The following is a 13,307-nucleotide window of genomic DNA, read 5'->3' on the forward strand; positions in this document are numbered from 1 at the left end:
ATCAGGAGAGAAAGACAGTCACAGAATCACACAGATTTAAAATGGCAACTAGATAAGAGAAGGGTACAGGATGCCTTGAGAGCAAACAGCAGGGAGATCTGACCCAGTCAGGGAGGCCAGAGAAAGCGTCCCTGAAGAAGCAACAACTGAGCTGAGATCTGAAGGGGAAACAGAAATCAGCAAGGCAGAGGTGGGTGAGGGAAAAGCTCTCTGGACAGGGAGTAGGCCCCATGATGTGAGGGATCATGGAACTGAAAAAAGGCTGGCTTGGCTGAAGCAGAGAGAGCAAGCAAGGGGGGGACCTTGTGGGGAGAGGATATTAGGAAAGCAGAAAGGACCAGGTGTGTGGCTCGGCTGACCAGGTTAAGATGCTAACCCAAGGATACCTGTGAAGAAAGCAGAGAAGCGGTACAGTCACATCTGCATCTCCAAGTACTAATTTGGGTCACCAGAACGGGGAGACAAGTTAGGAGCCTCTTGCATATGTCCCGGCAGAAGGTGATGTTTGAGGTGCAGCTGGATCAGTAGCACCGCTTTCTGCCGTAAATGCAGAAAATCTGCCCAACAGGGGTTTAAAATAGAGTTTGTTCCTCATCGTAGATAGGCCTGGAGAAAGGCAACCGATTGTGTTGGATCTGTGCCTCAATGGTGTCAGGACTAACACCTCTGCGACTTTCTAAGCCTCTTTCTCAAGCTGGGTACCCTGCATCTGGTCATCATGGTTTTATTCCAGCCAGAAATCAGGAGAGGGAGGATGGCACCCCAAAGCCCCATCCCTTGTCACGAAGGCAGACTTTCCCCCAGGAACCTCATATTTTCATGTATAAATCACTAGCCACAATGGAATGGCATGGCTTCATCACAAGGGAGGCTGGGAAGAAGGGAAAGGGGTTTGGGAATCAGTCTTCGCTCCTCCGCCAGCAGTGATTGGTGGGCATGGGACTCAGTGGGCACGGCTATTTTTAGGAAGCAGAATCCATAGGAAGGGGTGATAGATTGGACGATGAGCTCTCTCCTTGATTGGTTCTCCCTCCCGTTCACTGTATTTAGCGATGAGGTGGGGGCTGAGGGAGAGGCTTGGGATCTGAGGAATAGGAGTTCATAATTAAATCTTTCCTTTAAAACCGGGTGTAGTGACAAACAAATGCAACCCTAGCACTCCGGAGGTGGAGGCAGGAGGATCACAAATTCAAGGTCATTTTTGGCTGTGTAAGGAATTCAGCGCTGGCTTTGGCTACATGAGAGTTTTGTTTTTTTGTTTTTTTTTAAGAATACAGGAATGAGATATCCCCTTCCTTCAGTAGCTTGTGTTTAGTTATATTATCTGCTGTTTGCATGTTGAAGACTCTAGACATCCAAATAAAGGCTTCTGGTGGATTTGCTTGAACACCTGTGATCCCAGCACTCAAGTGGCCGAGGGAGCAGGCCTCAGGCTTGGCCTGCATAGTGAGATCCTGCCTCAATTAAAAAACAAGAAAGATAAAAGAAAAAAGTATGGGCTGGAGAGATGGCTAAGTGGTTGAGAGCTAGTAGTGCTCTTGCTAGGGTCCTGAATTCAATTCCTAGTACCCTGTGGGGTGGCTCACAACCCTGTGACTCCAGCCCCAGGAGGCTCAGAGGCCTATGGCCTCTGTGCCCAGGAATACTCACATCCAAATACCCCACATAGACACACAATGTGTATGTAATGGAAAATAACATATCTTTTAAAAATGAAACAAAACAAAACAAAACAAAGGTGTTATGTTACAAATTACATTGTGTAGTCTTGGAGACTTTTAAACTTCTTTTTTGATTTGTCTTTTGAGCTTGAGTTTCTCTGTGTAGCCCTGACTGTCCTGGAACTCACTGTGTAGACCAGGCTGGCCAGGAACTCAGAGATCTGTCTGCCTCTGCCTCCCAAGATCTGGGATTAAATGGGTGCACCACTACCACCACCCGGTGGGATTTTAAACTTTTAAATTTAATTTTACTATTTACTTAGTGTGAATGAATTCATGGAAGTGTGCACAAATGTCATGAGGCACATGTGGGGGTCAAAAGTCAACCTTCGGGCCTATCTTCTCTCCTTCCACTTTGTGGGCTTTGGGGAGCCAATTCAGATAGTCAGGCTTGGTAGCAAGCGCTTTTTTCCCCCCACTGAGCCATTATCTCATTGGCTTCCACCTTCTTCTTCTAGGGTTTTAAAGTGGTTTCATAGGCATTGTGTCATTTGATGTTCACTAATGTCCTGGATGATGTGTGGACAGCTGTATTAAACTTGGAAGATCACACCGTTTGATGCCATAGACCTGGCCTTGGGGCTGTGTCTTATTCCTAGACAATTCTCCCTGTAAGGAATGGGTGCTAGTGGTCTCTCTGGAAAGGAGCGGTTACTGGAGCTCCTGTCTGAGAGCAGAGCTAAGGGAACATGGGTTGGTGGGAATGAGAACTAAGTTTAATAAGAACTTGATGACAAGCTGGGTGGGGTGGCTCACACTTGTAAACCCAGCACTTGGGACGTGGATGCAGGAAGGTCAGGAGTTCAAGGTCACCCTTGGTTTTAGAAGGAGTCCTAGGCTAGTCTGGGAGTCAAGAAACTTTTCTCCTAAAGCAAAACCAAGAAGATGAAAGAGACAGACTTCAGTACCTAAGAGCACTTGCTAGCATCTGGGTTTGTTTCCTAGCACCCATGTTGTGGTTCACAATGATCTCCAGTTCCAGGTGATTTGACACCTTCTTCTGACCTCGGCAGGCACTAGGCACACGTGTAATGCATGTACATGCATGATGGGAAAACACTGATACATAGAATGTACATAAATCTTAAGAAAAAAAGAAAAAAAAAACAAAGCAAAACAAAACATCCCAATGGCAATCCAGCAGCTTGGTGGCCGCAGCTGTAGGAAGCTGGTGGCAGTGAACACCTTCAGACTCGGACATCCACCGACGGGAAGTTCAGTGTGGAGTTCCAGTTTGATATGTGCCCCTTTTGTCTGTGAACATGCCACAGACAAAGCTCAGAGTAATCAAAGCTTCATCTCAGTTTTCCACAAGAGCTCAAGCTTCTCCGTCTGAACTCCCTTCTCTTATCCTGGCAAAAGGACAAAAAGGAGAATTGCCATAGAGCCGGCCTCTTGGTATTAGTAATGTCACCCCAGTGTCTCTCTAGGCAAGATAACGAATAGCTCCTTTGGTCTGAGCCCTGGATCTGGGAGCAGCTTATGCCTGAACCTTTCCTCTACAGACTCTTACAGACTACCATGATCCTTTCTATTGTGTCACATTCCTCGGGGTCAGGAAGTTCTTCCTGATGTCTGACTGTGTCTCTTTCACGATTATTAATCATGCCCCCAAAGCGAGCTCTTCCCTCTGACATCCCCGTCTCTAATAATGGCATCATTAGTCTTCCAGTCACGGCTACCGAAAACTTGAGAGTCGTCTTCCTCACTGACGCTCTGTCTTCCAGTGTTTCCAGTTCCAGCTTCTGGAATGTTCCAAGCCTGGCAGTCAGAATTTGGTATTTGCATTTTTCTTTTTTGTCTGCCTTGTACCCACCGTTTTCTCCACTGGGAATTTAGCCCACACCCAACCTTTGCCTACTCGTAGTGTAGTTTAAATGCCCTCTTTCCTGGAAACCTTCCTTCATTCTTCTCTACTGAGTCTGCTCTAGCTGTTAATCTGAGCCAGCTTGATATTTTGTCACCTATCAAGGGCAGCCACTTCCTCACCCACAGGGAACAGTGACTTAGGACCGGCTCAAGTCAGAGATGACTGAACTATTTTTTTATTTTATTTTTTTTATTTTTTTACCTCGAGAGTGGTACTGGGAGAGATGGAGACAAAAGCAAACAATTTCAGTCCAGTGTGCTCACTGCTTCTTGGGGGTACCCCGAGTGTCATAAAAGCCCAATGAGAGGCATGATCCAGAATAAAGAGTACAGGAAGTCTCCATGGGAAGTTGAGGCTTCTTATGAGAAAGTGTTACCCAGGAGGAGAGCTCGAGAGACGGGAGATCCAAGGAGGAAGGAAGAGCTTGCGCCAGAATATAGGGACCTGATAATTCTGTCCTGAGAGAAAGTCTTCCCGTTAGACTACAGACCCTTCAAGGACAGGGGCCACACTCAAATGACCTCAGTACGCTTCCCGTTCCATCTGCCTTGCAGTGGGCACTCAACAAATGTCTGTGGAACGCAGCCATATTTAAGGGCAGTGAAACCGCTGTAGCTGAGCATCATGGACAGATCACACAGACACCTGCAGTTGGAGGTAGTCCAACCTGTGAGCGAATTTGCATACATTTGCATAATGAAGCCAACTTCATTTCCCTGAGGGTCTGAAGCCTCTGCATCGTGGGGGATCCAACCAGTCCTGGTTTAGGGGGTTGGGAGAGAGAATTGCCAGGGCAGAGACCTGTCCTGAGGACTTCAGAGAAACATCCTTCCTTGGCTCACTACCTCTTTCTTTCCTGTCAGGAGCCAGTGGTCCTGCGCCTGCTGAAGTTAGGATTCTGCCTGGTGGTGGGGATCCTGACATCAAGGATGGGACACCCCGGATGGTGAGTGTTAGAATATTTTCGAGATGGGGTTATATTCGGAGTTCTGGAACCCAAATCCTTGATGCGCAGTGACTCGCCCAGTTACTGGCTTTTTCATCTCCCCATTTTGAGCTCCATTTTCTCATGGTAAGTGTGGATAATGTCTACACAACAAGATTTTCAGTCAGCTTAGAGACTGAGGTGTGCACCGTACCCGGTAAATCACTAATGCTAGGGAAATAGTAGGAGATGGGCTGTGAGCAGGATCTGGAAGAAGCCAGAGGCAGAATGGGTGAGGGGAAGCCGTGTGGGGAGGAAGGGAGATTGAGTCTTAGGAGGTACTGCTGTCTGGAGTCTTTGAGACTGTCATCTCCTAGTCAGCAGATGGCCCAGGAGCTGGTCTAGGGTGGGGGAGGGCTCCGTCTGCCAGATCCTCTGTCCCTGTCCCTCCTGCTGTCACCTCCTCCTGCCATAGCTCCTGTCCTGGCAGCTCCTGGAGTCCTGATTGGAGGCAACTCTTGCTGAGAGCTGACCTCTCTTGTCCTGTCGCCTCAGCAAGCCTGGGATGAGGGCCAGGGACACTGGTTCCACAATGGTTTCTCTACTGGCTTCCAGCCTTACTGGCCCACTGTTCCTGGGAGGAAGAACTCTCGGGTTCCACTCGAAGTCCAGTGGTCAAATGTTGCCTGGTCTAGCCAGCCTTCTCTGGAGTCTTCTCAGAACCCCCCCTTCCCCCGTAAGATGCCATCTCCTGGAGAGGGAGTGTGGCAAAGGATAATAGACAAGGGGAGGGGGAGGGGATTCCAGTGGTTAGTGTCTGGAAGTCAGAAAAGGTAGGAGGAGCCAACTCAGGTTTTCCTGCCTATGGCATTCCCCCAGAGGAGGGAAGGGGAGGAGCCTGCAGTCAGATGCAAGGAAGTAGACGTGGAAAGCAGAGAGGTTTGATGGAGTGGCATGGAAATGTAGGCTTGAAGTTAGTGTTCTCTTCCTGGCACCTGCAGCAGGGGGATGCGGGATAGGCTTGGGGCGGTGGAATGGCTGTGGATCAATTTGCTTCAGCTTAGCTTGTTAAAAGTCAGTTCACCTAATGACTGGTTTCTTTGAATATGTATATGTCTGCTTGGGTCGCCTTTTGTTTTTGATAATCTAAAGATATTTAAAAGCCCATTTGGCTGAAAGCATTTCCTCTTGTGGATAAGTATTTATCAAATTTGCAACAGTGACGAATGATGCCCTTGTGTCTTTGACTATTATGACTGTTCTAAGGACTTTTCAGTCCATGTGTGGAAAGATAGTATAATTAATCACAATAAATTGGTAGGCAATACCAATAGGGATGCCACGGTGCTGGTGAAAGATGATTTTAGGTAAAGTGGCCTGTTGTTCAGTTCAAATCTCTTTTCTCTCTATTTTCTCAGGAGGTTCCTGGGGCCTGGCCCCCAACAATATGAAGAGCCTTTGCTGAGGCCATGAGGGGTTACCATGGCGACCGAGGCAGCCATCCCCGCCCAGCCCGCTTTGCTGACCAACAGCATATGGACGTGGGCCCAGCTGCCAGGACCCCGTACCTGCTGGGCTCCAGGGAGGCCTTCTCCACCGAGCCTCGCTTCTGTGCCCCAAGAGCTGGCCTGGGACACCTTTCTCCAGAAGGACCCCTGAGCCTGAGTGAGGGTCCATCATCAGTAGGCCCCGAGGGAGGCCCAGGGGGGGTGGGGGCTGGGGGAGGCAGCAGTACCTTCCCCAGGATGTACCCGGGCCAGGGCCCCTTCGACACCTGTGAAGACTGTGTGGGCCACCCACAGGGCAAGGGGGCCACCCGCCTGCCTCCCACACTCCTGGACCAGTTTGAAAAGCAATTGCCAGTTCAACAAGATGGCTTCCACACACTCCCATACCAGCGAGGTCCAGCAGGGCCTGGTCCTGGACCTGGATCTGGAGCTGCCCCTGAGGCTCGCAGCGAGAGTCCTAGCCGCATCCGGCACCTGGTTCACTCTGTGCAGAAGCTCTTTGCCAAGTCCCACTCTCTGGAGGCACCTGGGAAGCGAGACTATAATGGGCCCAAGGCCGAAGGAAGAGGTAGCTCTGGGGGAGACAGCTACTCTGGTCCAGGCTCTGGAGGGCCCCCCACCTCCCACCACCACCATCACCACCACCATCACCACCACCACCAGTCCCGGCATGGCAAACGGAGCAAGAGCAAGGACCGCAAGGGGGATGGGCGACACCAGACCAAGGCCACAGGCTGGTGGAGCTCTGATGACAATTTGGACAGTGACAGTGGCTTTCTGGGTGGGAGGCCTCCTGGAGAGCCTGGTGGTCCCTTCTGCCTGGATGCTCCAGATGGGTCCTACCGGGACTTGAGCTTCAAGGGGCGTTCGGGCGGGTCAGAAGGCCGCTGCCTTGCCTGCACTGGCATGTCCATGTCCCTGGATGGACAGTCAGTCAAGCGAAGTGCCTGGCATACCATGATGGTCAGCCAGGGCCGGGATGGATACCCAGGGGCCGGGCCAGGCAAGGGGCTCCTGGGTCCAGAGACCAAGGCCAAAGCCAGGACTTATCACTATTTGCAGGTGAGGCTTGGTGGGGTAGGGAACCATGTTTTGAGTCCTCACCAGTCTGGTCAGCTGGGGGAACGATGGCTATGGTTGGGTGGAATCCAGCTGTCCCAGTATTGGAGGTCTTGAAGGAAGGAGGCTCTGCCTTGTGATACCTTGAACCCCTTTGGGGCCTCCCTTTCCTCATTTGTACAATGAAGGGATCTTTCTAATCTGACTAATGATGTTGATAATAGGAAGACTTCTTGACCTTTTGGTTTGGATGAGATGTGCTGACCTCTGTTTTCTGGAGCGGAAGGCGGTGTGAGGTTAAGGGAAGGCAGTGGGCAGGACATAATGGTACTACCTATAGCATTGCCTTTGAGCTTGGAGCTTGGGAGTTGGAGAGAAGTTCCTCCTGCCCCAAGCCCTTCTCTAGATCTTTTATACGCAAATCTTGGTGGTCTAGTTTATTGGAATATGAAGATCAGATTCCAGAACATGACTCTACTTGGGCTTGTCATCTGGGCTATGGTGTGATGGGACAGCCCAGAAAATTATGGAGGACTCTGAAGGAATGCCTCTTGGAGGATTTTTCCAAGGCTGGTGACACACTGGAGTCTGAGTTCTGTTGTCATTCAGGCAGGGCTTTTTAAGGGTGGATGGAGAAGTGACGGTTGTGGCCCTGTCTCGTCCTACCCATGTAACCTTGTGGTCTTTTTGCCACAAGGACCTCCGAGCCCTTTTCTGGGGCTTTCATTCCAGCTTCAACCAGCCTGTACTGATTTCATGAATGCTTCTGGCCTTTTAGGAATAAAAGGTCAATGCAAGTTTTGGAGGTCCATCAGATTTAGGGTTATCTCCAAAGTCTGAATTTCTCTTGGGTTGCCTGTTAATCCACATTCATTCATTCAGTAAGCACATCCTTGATACAGTGATCAAGACCCCTGCTGCCGACAGCTCATGGTTTCCAGGGAATAGACCAGGAAACAGATGGTAGGCTGTGTGATAGAAGAGAATCCTGGGTCCTCTGGGAACACAGAGGAGACTCCTCACTCACCTGTGGGTGGTGGCTAGGGGTGGCTCCAGGAAGCTCCTGTGAGGAATGTCTCCTGAGCTGAGTCTCTGTGGAGGAGTTGGAGTTAGTCAAGTACATATTGAAGGTGTTCCAGGAAGATCCTACAGCACATTGGAAGGGATGGAGAGGTGAGCTTGCATGAGCCTTTGGGGTGACATTGGCCTTGCCTGTAAGTTGTACACATGTTAGTACTCTCCTGGGGGAATTGCATCAAAGCCCGAGAGAGCAAATAGCACTATAGCAAAAACAGGACGAGGCTTCTGGGATTTGAGACCGTGTAGGTTAGCTTCAGATTGTTCCCTCCCTGGGTAGGGAGGGGCTCTAGGCTGAGAACTGAAGAGGGCAGGAGAAAATACTCCATTCCTCCCCTGTAACCAGACCTTGCTACCATATTGCTGCTCCCTGCTGCTTCTCCAGGGCTGTCCTGACCTCCCTGGGGGCTTCCTTTTTAACATGCACCTCACAGTGTCCTGCAGAGGAGGAAAGAGCTCTGCAGTAACCGTGGGAGCCCTGCAGTGTGGCAGTGTGTGCCCTCGCCTGCCACTCCTCTCTGTAGAGGATGGGGGTGGGAATGGTTCTCAGGGCCTGGGCTTCCAGAGCATCCTAAAATGATGGGGGTGGAATGGGGGCCTGAACCCAAGGGTGGGTGAACCGAAGGCTGCAGGAACCTTCCAAGGCAGCTGGATGCTCCCTGTCACGTAAGCAGGGGAGGTTGGCTGTATGTGACATGGTGTCTTTATTGGGATATTCTCTGGATTTTGTTTTGTTTTGTTTTTTGAGCTAGGGTCTCATGTAGGCAGTGGTGATCTCCAACTCTCTGTGTAGCTCAGGTTACCTCCATCTGCTTCCATTTCACCTCCTGGCTATGGCAGGGATACATCACCATACCTAGGTCTCCTTTAATGAAGCCTGGTTTCTCCCATTGGACAGACACCAGTGTGCCTGTGAGCCTTTTCCGGATCCCTGCATGCCACTCAGAGCATCATTCGTTTCCTCTCTGATTCTGTCTTTAGACTGAGTTCTGGCCCTCACTGAGCCTGCTCCCTCATGAGGGTCTCTTCCTGAACCTTCTAGCCTCACCCTTCCCATGAATCTCCCTCTCTTAGCCTGGCTCCGTGGAGCCTCTCCTCCTTGCTCTGTTTAACCTCTTCCTTACTGGACAAGCTTTAAAAGCCTTGCTGCCCCCTCCAGCCTTCTCTCCTTACATCCCATTCTTCACCATGCAGGGAACCATCATGGACTCCAACCCATGGAGTTGATTCCTCACCAACCAGGTCTCCTCAGCCACTTCATCCCTCAACTGCCCCTGAAGTTAGAGACTACTGTGGCTACTTGTGCTCTCTTGAAAGCACACCCACAGCCGCTTTTCTCCTAAAACATTTCTCCAAACCTTCACCCTCTACCACTTCCTGCTGTCCTTTTCTATGTAACGTCTCAGAGCATAGACTTGTTTCCTCGACTTCCCTCAGCTCTCACCGCAGTCAGATTTCCACACCCTGCCCTTGAACGTGCCTTGGCAGTGGTTACTGGTAGTCTCTGGGCAGCCGTTCCCCAACAAAGCCTTGAACACCTGTAATAATAGCCAACATTTTCTGAGCAATTTCTGTGTGGCAGGCACTCTGAACCGCTTGTTTATCTTACCCACCGACCATTCTGATTCAGGTATAATTACTTTTACCAATTTACAGCCCCGGGGAAACTGATTCTTAGAGCTTAATTAGCTTTTCTTAAGTTCACCTCACTAGTAAGTGACAGGGCCAGTGTCTGCCCTGGGTCTCCTAACCGCGGAGCACAAGTTACCGACCTTGGAGAACACTGTGGCATTTGACATAATCGACTCCCTTTTCTTCTTGAAATGTCTCGTTTCTGTGACATGGCATTCTCCTGACTCCCTCCCACCCCTCTGCCCACTCTTTCTCAGGTGACTTCACAGGCCCCCTTTCCTTTCTTTGCAGTCCTTTTTAAAATGTCAGCGGGTCTTTCCTCAGTTCTTTCCCTCTTCCCCCTGGGGTGTCTCCTTTACTCCTGGGCATCTGGTTACCACCCTTGATTTCTGCATGTCTGCTTTCAGCCTGCCTTTACCAGTAAACTCCAAGACTGCGCATGACAGCCACCTTCTCAGGTGTCCCAGGCCCAATTCAGGGTGCTCAACTCTGAACCTGTCACCTCTTCCCAAATCTGGATTCTGTGGCTCAGTTCGGGACAGCACCCTTTACCCCCGGGTCCTCAGCCAACACCCTTCTCGGCCATCTTGGCCTCCTCCCAGGCTCCTCTTACTTCCCCCACTAATCAGGCTCACTGATGCTCTTTGGCGCATCCCATCTCCGTCTCCTCCTCTTTCCCTTATTCTCATTGTCTTAATTTAGGCCTCATCATCCCTTGCCTGCAGAACAGCCTCAGCCTCCTAATTGGCTTCCTTCCTGCCACTTGAGCGTTCTACCCGGGCCTGATCTGACCATCTAGCTTCCGTCTAGATGGTGGAGTGTGCTGATAGGCTCCCTGCCTGATACCCTGTGTGGTCTCTGAAGTCACAAAGTCGAGTGGACCCTGTTAAAAGGATGGAGGAGGAAGGGTGAAAGGTCACTGAGGTCAGGCTATGCTGCACATGTGAGGATATGATTGACAGGCTACTTAGGCCTCTGGTCTTCAATGTCTTGGCATCTTGTCTCTTCAGCTGATCTTCTTTTGAGTAGCTAAAGGTCTTTGGAGGATGATGCAGCAAACCCCACAAGAGAGAAGAACACCCTGACACATTCCCTCCAAGTCCTCTGTGCCTACTTGCTCAGTGTGGTTTGCTCCTCAGCGGGGCAGAGCACCTCCTACTGCCAGTGGGAGGAAGAGTACCCTCTCCTCTAAGCTGACTAGTAATGTGTCTGAGGGACAGAGGCCCTTGTCCTTGCAGGTGCCGCAAGATGACTGGGGGGGTTACCCCACGGGTGGCAAGGATGGGGAGATCCCCTGCCGCAGGATGCGGAGCGGCAGCTACATCAAAGCCATGGGGGATGAAGAGAGTGGAGACTCTGATGGTAGCCCCAAGACGTCTCCAAAAGCACTTGCCCGACGCTTTGCCTCCCGCCGTTCCTCCAGCGTGGACACAGCCAGGATCAAGTAAGGATGGAGTGGGAGGGGTATCAGATGATTCCGAGTTCCTGCAGGAACTGTATGTGAAGGGTTTTGGATGGGTAGCCCTGCTTAGGATTCAACAGACTATCTTGCTCTGCCCCAAACGGAGTGGAGCCATTGACTTTATTTTAGTGTTTCCTTTGTGTGCCTGTGGGGTTGGGGCAGGCTGGGGGGGGGAGGGACCTTTTACTCTGAGTCTCCTGGGTGGTCTCTCTGTGTTTGTGTGTGTGTGTGTGGGGTATGAGGAACAGAACCTGGTCAGAGGCCGTGATATCATCAGGCCCTCTCTCTATGTCCTAGCATACTCCCATTCTGACTCGGGCATTTGCCTTTTTCAGCTGCTGTGTCCCACCCCGGATCCATCCCCGGAGTTCCATCCCTGGCTATAGCCGTTCCCTCACAACTGGACAGGTAGGGAGTGACCCTGTATACATGGAGGGAAGGGTAGGAAAGGGAAGTCAGCTCTGTGCTCTTTCTAGGCTGTGATGTCAGTCTCTGTGTGGAGAGAGAGAGAGAGAGCAAGTCTGGTTCTGGGGAAGCCCCAATACCTGCTTGTGGCTTCCAGATTTGCCCTGGGCTGGGAATCCCAAAGAGCCCACCCAAGTCTGCTCAAAGTGGTGAGCATGTGTGAAGGACAGCATCGTTTCTATTGGGTTCTCCATCCCTCTCCAAGCCTGACTGTTCCAGACTCATAAATGAAAGGTACAGACAAGGCATAGGCAGAACTGAAGTCTCCAGGGCTATCTGGGCCTGAGTTCTGCAGCTGTGACCTCTACTCCCTCGGACCACTTTCCCTTTCAACACCTGCTTCCTGATCTTTGAAATGTCAAGAGTAAACCAGAAATGGTGGCTTTGTAATCTTGGCACTTGGGAGGTGGAGGTGGGCAAGATCATGAGTTCAAGACCAACTTTGGTATAAGACTCAGCACTCAAAGAAACAAAACCACAAAGCAGTGTTAGTGTTGAGTATCTCTCAGGGGATTTGTAGGAGTTCAGTGGAAAATATCATACAAACAGAAGGCATTGGTCCAAAACTGATGTTTTATAAAGTGAGTTCCAACACTGGAGATGTAGCTCGGTTAGCAAAGTGCCCACCTAGCATTTACAAAGCCCTGGGTTCAATTCTCAGCAATGCATACATCTGGGCATGGTGGCACATGCCTATCTCAGGGGACAGATCCAAAGCTCAAGGTCATCCCCAGTTACTTAGCAAGTTGGAGGCCAGCCTGGAGCCCAAGAAACCGTATCTCAAAGAAAATAAAGTAACTTCTATACCTAAGGGCAGGCCTCCCTTCTCATTAAACAGAGGCAATGGCAGTTTATATTTGAATGTAGGAGCAGGATTGAATAGAGGCTGAACTACTTACCAGCTGAGTGACCTGGGGCAAGTTACATGACTTTTGAGCCCCCTTCCTTCCCTATTTAAAAATAGGCATCATAATAGCATTCTTGGCACATAGCCAGTGCTCAATAAAGGTTAGCTATTTTTACTGTTTGCTTGGGGGGGGGTGAGAGCAGTGCAAAGAGCCATGCAGAAGACAGTCCATCGGCTCCCATTGTGAGCCTCCACGGTCTCTCAGAAACCCTTTGTTCCATTTCCTGAATCAGGGATTCTGATTTGGCACAGCTGTCTCTCTGCCTCTGAGCCTGCTTCTGTCCCTAGTCCCATGGGTTAATGTTCCTTGACCATCGGTGACATCTAACATAGTTGAGGACCCTTCTTCCTGGAACATGTTTCTTTGGTGGCTTTTGACCCCCTCCATCTCCTCCCATGACTGTGGTGACATCTGTGTCTCAGGATGTCACCACTGGAGTTTTTCAGGGCTCTGTCCTTTCTCTGCTTTTGACGCCCACTCCATGGGTGAGCTCATCCAGGCTGGTAGCTTTGAATATTACTGAGAACCCGATGCCTCCCAGATGCACAACTTCAGACCAAAGCCTCCAGAGATGGCAGGCATTCACATGAAGCTGTGTATTAGAGCTCACTTGGCTGGCTGCTGCAGACCCTTCCATCCTCCTCCCCCTCCTCCTCCTCCTCCCCCTCCTCCTCCCCCTC

General features: G+C 50.5%; 1 protein-coding gene across 3 annotated transcripts in view; it reads left to right on the forward strand.

Annotated features, from left to right (window-relative positions):
- Dlgap3 (DLG associated protein 3) overlaps nt 1-13,307 on the forward strand; it is a 67,657-nt gene that overhangs the window by 19,357 nt on the left and 34,993 nt on the right. For 2 of the 3 annotated variants that reach the window (XM_028759759.1, XM_028759760.1), the window contains exons 2-5: nt 4,455-4,537; nt 5,935-7,086; nt 11,031-11,236; nt 11,590-11,662. In XM_028759759.1, coding sequence (XP_028615592.1) covers nt 5,986-7,086; nt 11,031-11,236; nt 11,590-11,662 — 1,380 coding nt within the window. In that variant the 5' untranslated portion in view covers nt 4,455-4,537; nt 5,935-5,985. Of the gene's footprint in view, nt 1-4,451; nt 4,538-5,934; nt 7,087-11,030; nt 11,237-11,589; nt 11,663-13,307 lie in introns of those variants that run through there. The other variant, XM_028759761.1, reaches the window with a different exon arrangement.

This window comes from Grammomys surdaster, unplaced genomic scaffold (genome assembly GCF_004785775.1).
Source record: "Grammomys surdaster isolate TR1022 unplaced genomic scaffold, NIH_TR_1.0 126313, whole genome shotgun sequence".
NCBI classification, from domain to species: Eukaryota; Metazoa; Chordata; class Mammalia; order Rodentia; family Muridae; genus Grammomys; species Grammomys surdaster.